Source organism: Morone saxatilis, unplaced genomic scaffold (assembly GCF_004916995.1).
Source record: "Morone saxatilis isolate NCDOM2014 unplaced genomic scaffold, NCSU_SB_2.0 Contig12, whole genome shotgun sequence".
Lineage (NCBI taxonomy): Eukaryota > Metazoa > Chordata > Actinopteri > Moronidae > Morone > Morone saxatilis.
Genome location: NW_023339674.1, coordinates 13,283,551 through 13,288,990, shown reverse-complemented (window position 1 = coordinate 13,288,990; position 5,440 = coordinate 13,283,551). Strand labels below are relative to the sequence as shown.

Here is a 5,440-nt window from a genome sequence, read left to right as displayed (position 1 = left end):
TGATTGTGCGTTGTAAGAGGGGCGAGGATTCTTAACAACACAACGGTCTCACATACAAACACCAGAGGGAAAAGCTCATGTTTCGGATGATAGTGTAATTAGTACCCACAGTTCTCAAGGTATAAAGCCTTGTATCCCCTCTATTTGCATTCCATACAGCCGCAGCTCCAATTACCATGGTTAAGCTGCCAATCATTGAAATTACATTTTCTTAGTTTGTTCAGTTGTTTGTTACTTCAAGTCTCCCTTTATATTATTAACCTGTTAATGTACAGTGAAGTTTATCATTTCCTTTAAAGCCCATAAACTAGCTGAGTTTAAAGATAATTCAGTAAACTAGCAAGTTTTTTGTTGTTGTTGTTAGTCACAAGCTTGTCCCCAGGAAAACACATATTCTGGATTGTTACGATATAGATCCAAAAAGAAAAATGGTAATGCATTGATTTTTCGTGGTCCAGTATTTCTACTGTGGAGACCTTAGAGACATTTTATATAGTATTCCTATGGGATAAAATGAGTAACCCCTAGTTATCTGAGCTCCCCTTAAAAGCCCATTTTTAAGAGGCGGGGCCTACCAGCAGGACTTTTGACATCACAAATAGTTAGGAAGTCAGTCCTGGTCCAGTATGCAACTTGTACAGTGTGATGTAGAAACTTGAAGCCACCAGTGCACATCCACTGAGAATGGACTTTACAGTGAAGTAGGAGACATCTTGGGTCCAGGCAACAAACTTTTAGAGAATCAACAACATTTTGCGCATATTCAGAGATTCTGGAAGTTTTAATGAGCTAGAAGTGAATAACACTGATTATCTGGTTATCGTGGCTCCTGTCAGTGGGTGGGATATGTTATGCAGCAAGTGAACATTTAGCCTGAATGTTGATGTTAGAAGCTGGAAAAATAGGCAGTTTGAGGATGTGAGCAAATTTGACAAGGGCCAAATTAGACGACTGGGTCAGAGCATCTCCAAAACTGCAGCTCTTATATGTTTTAATACATGTCTGGAGGGGATCTTTAACATATAAAATTCTAAAAAGTTAATACTTATTTTTGTGATTTTTTAAAAAAATATTAAGGCTCATAAAAATGGATTGTGTTGCCACATATCTTGACGTTTCCAGAGCAAAGGTAGACAGACTCTACCTCTGACAGAAAAAAATTAACATAATAAATATAATTGTTAGTCATTAATGGGTTAAATGTACTTCATTCACTGTATGTACAGCAGTTTTGTGGGTTAGTCAGTGTTTGTCACCAGGAGGAGCAGCAATCAGAAGTCAGATACTTGTCAATAACAGCTGATCTTTTATTCTTTACGTGTGATACAGTAAGCAAAAACAACAACAGCAGCTCTGTGGGCTACAACAGGTAAACAACAGTGAGACTGGCAGTGACAGTCAAGTGTACACAGTGTATTGGATAGGTGATGTTATATAGATAGTAGCATACTGGTGCTCCTCAGCTGTTTCTGGGTTGTGACGTGTTTGTACTATTCTTCTATTTTCAAGCCAGCAACTCCACTGATGTATTTTCATTTCCACAACTGAAATGTCTACAGGAGTATAACCAGTCAGAAGTTAATGCTCCTGCAGATCACAGCCCTTGCATCAAATTCTACATTCTCACATTTGACCATTTCAGTTCTTTCAGGAAGAAAATTCTTCACAAGTAGTTGTTTTCTTGTATGGGAAAACCGTATTATTTTAAAAGAACATTTCAACATTTTTAGAAATATGCTTGTATCAGCTGTCCCAGAAACACATGAGAAGAGAAATACAAATTTTTAAGACATTGATCATCTAGCTTACCCCAAAGACTGAATGAGAACAAAGACAAACAACTGACCTGACTCCAGTGCTGTCTTATTTATAGGTTTAGCTTGGTAGAGTCTGTATGAAGTTTTGTTCATGTTAATTTAAGTTGTGCATACCCCATAATGAAAACAGTACACCAGAGATGCTACATACAGTCAAGGCACTCGACAGATCAAGAAATAGCTTGTCAAACAAGTTAAATGTGTAAATAACAGCTTAGGAGGCTCATTTTTTGACTATCATAACATCATAACATCCAGGTCTCTGTACTGGACGCACAGGAATATGTTTTCACCTACCTTCAAAATTTACGCATTGTGTGACTGTCTAACAACATCAAATCACGGTTGATTTTTTATTTTATTTTTTAACACAGATCAACGGAAAAATATAGTTTTACTTCAGATTGAAAATGGTTGCCTGCAAAGGGGCATGAATATACATTTATAAATGATATAAATGCACCTATATCTGGAAGGTCCAACTTCTGGTTAGATAGTATAGTGTATAGTGTACTAACCTACACTATGAAGACTTAAACATTGAACTAAAACATTCCAAGCAATTCTGTGAAATCGTGGTCGCAACACACCAGTCAGTGGATAGATTAGAAGAACATTTCTAAGTCACGTAATATCCTTGATTTCATGATCAAGGAATGGAAACGGTGTGGCACAGTTGTCAGTCTGCCGGGGGCAATACTTGTGGAAAAAAGATTAGTTTTTTTTAAAGATAATTCAGTATACTGTGATTTAATGTTGTAAGACAATAAAACATGAAAACTTCCAAGGGTGTGACTGTATATACTATATATTGACCTTCTCATCTCAGCCTGGGGAGGCAAGCATATTGTACAGTGTGTTAAATCCACCATGTTAAGGGGAAACTCCACCAATTTTACACATGTGTTGCTAGTGCTACTGAATATGTAAAAAAAAAGTTGTTTAAAGACTTTTATGTCTCCAGAGTTTCAAAATGAAAACTATAGCTGCTCCTCATCTCTGCTTGAAGCTGGAGGCTCTAGGCTACAATAGCTGCGACTAGCATAACACACCTGAATCTTAGACCAATCTGTCAGCTGCTGAGTTGCATTGTGGGCAATGTATGCACCAGGTTTTGAACAGAAAGAATGTGTGTACTAAAAAAAGACAACATCTCAGTTTTGCTGCAGTTTTATAGGAGAGCAATGCTAAATGTGGAGTAGTCTTAAACTGTTCTAAAGACAGTTTGTTTGACTTGTCTAAGTGGTTGCACTATTGAACCATTACTAATATCATATTTTAGTGTTGTATTTTGACTTATATATATATATGCAGTATTTTGACTTCTTTAGACTACTACTGTTTGCATTTGGTTTATTTGGTTAGTAGGTTTAATTAGTATAAAACTGTTGCCTGTCTTGATGTTATAGTAGTCTAGAGGTGGCATAAGCTAGTTGCTACATCCAGGTTCCTTCACAGTGCCTGGTGGATGTATTAAAAGGCTTTCACTTTTAGGAGGACTGCTAAAGTTTGTTATTTTGTAGGGAAAGTGGGGTCATGACAATGATCAGCTTGTCACGATAAAGAAATGACTTTGTGATAAGTAAAGTTGGCAGTAACTCTGTTATGTTAGTCAGTCTAGGGCAGCAGGCTGCGTTGTGTCTGTTGTATATTGTGTAAATTTAAAAGTTTTTTTGAGTGGCAGAAAAAAACAGCATGGCACCAGCAGTACAACCTGACCAATTTTTCACAGGGATGTGTATGTAGAACAGGTCTGGACCAAGGCTGAGGGGGCTCAGTCGCATATTCTTCCTGTGGTCCAGTCTGTCTGTTGCCACAGTAACAATAAAGCAATAACATAGTCCGCCTACAGTTTTTTTTTTTAGTCTTTGTAACATTTTAATCTTAGCTGTTTCATAACCTATAACCTAAGCTAGATGGGTTCTGTACCTAAACCTAACCAAACCTTAACCACAGTGGCGTAATATCAAAAAAATTGTTTTATTTGTGAAACAGTTGAATTGTTGAATCTCAACTAATACGGTTTTGAAATGTTACAAATACTCAGACTATCCAAATAAAGCGTTACCAATAAAGCTGCCACAGGGCTTTCATCTGCATCGGATGCACCTTTAGTGGAACATAGCATCATAATGAAAAGGTAAGGGAATGGATAGATTACAGATATCCACTACAGGGAGCACTTTTAAAATGGGATGGGAGTTACTTGCAGGGATGGACAGAGGGATGGATGAAGGGTCCTTAAAACGGTGAGAGCGACAGTGAGAAGGACGGGAATGAAGAATGGATTAAGGATGTTTATCAAAAGACAGGTTTGCTCCTTCTGTCACAGAAAGCCCAGTATGTCCTAAAGCTAGTCTATCTTCACATTGCCAGGGAGGAGTGAATAGATTTAGTAGCATGCTGGGTAAATGAGCATGGCCTCCGTCAGGTGGAGGAGGCTTAAGCCTTGTACTCGTGTCAGTACTTTAGATAAACTTCCAGTTGTTAAATATTGCTACAGAGCAGAAACTGTGCTTTGTGTGCAAAAACAATTTTACTGATGAGCAATAGCAGTATTCTTGATTTCTTAGTAGTGATGATACTACTACGTACAAAAACAAATATACTTTTAGGAGCATTCCTAGGTGTGAGGAAACCAGCTTAAAGTGATAACACTGACAGACAGGAGTTAAAGACAGTGACCACAGGTTGACATCAGAGACCAGAGGAAGAGTTACAAGGTGAATGAACGTCGTAAGGCCTTACATTGCTAGCAGCAGGCTTAAGTGTAGCACCAATATGAATGTAATGTGACCTTTGGTACCAGTGGTTTGTGTTAAGGGGTTGAGGTGAGAGGTTACAGTTAAGACTTCAGGGTCTTGGTGCCTTACAGGACTGGCAGCAGGCCTTCCTGTAGTACCAATGGGAACACAGTTTCACCTTTAGCACCAGGGCACAGTTGGCTGTTGGTTTGTCTTGGCAGGAGTTGTCTGCTGCTACTGATGCTGCTGGAGCTGCCGCTGGATAAACACACAGAAGCCACAAAAAGTCTGAGATATGTTGAAAAAGGACATGCTCCGTTTACACTAGGGCCTTGCAGAAAAACACTTTGTCACAGTGACGCATGTGGGAGGTAATTTATCCTCAGCTGATAGGGCTGAAAGTGTGCTAAAATATTGCATCACCTACAGTTTGTTTTTGTACCTGGTGCCTCCGTCGGACAGCTCTGAATTTCACAGCTCTGTCGGGCTTCTGGCTTGAGGGTAGAGTCGCAGCTGTGGCCCCTGGTTACCAGCTCCTCCCCCTGGTAACACTTCACTTCTCGAACCTGCACGCCACTTCCACAGGTCTTACTGCACTGAGGGGGGGCATTAGGGGGAAGGACATTTCAGTTTTCTCTTCATATTATTGATAATCAGACCTACAAACACACTACTATGGTATCTGGTGGTGAGCAGTAGCAATATTTTGGCTGTTTCTGGTTAAACAAAAGGTCTGTCTCTGCAGGGATCATTTACATAATGGGCGGCTGTGGCTCAGAGGCAGAGCGGGTCGTCCCCCAATCGGAAGATTGTTGGTTCGATCCCCGGCTCCTCCCTATTTGGGCCTAGTATCCCTGGGAATTATGTCCATATTGGATC

General features: G+C 39.6%; 1 protein-coding gene across 1 annotated transcript in view; it reads right to left on the bottom strand.

The window, feature by feature from the left end:
• Positions 1–1,326: 1,326 nt before the first annotated feature.
• The window catches only part of LOC118322046 (ADAMTS-like protein 2), a 24,284-nt gene continuing 20,170 nt past the window's right edge, over positions 1,327–5,440 (bottom strand). The window contains 2 exon segments of the mRNA XM_035653627.1: positions 1,327–4,819; positions 5,004–5,157. Coding sequence (XP_035509520.1) covers positions 4,671–4,819; positions 5,004–5,157 — 303 coding nt within the window. The 3' untranslated portion in view covers positions 1,327–4,670.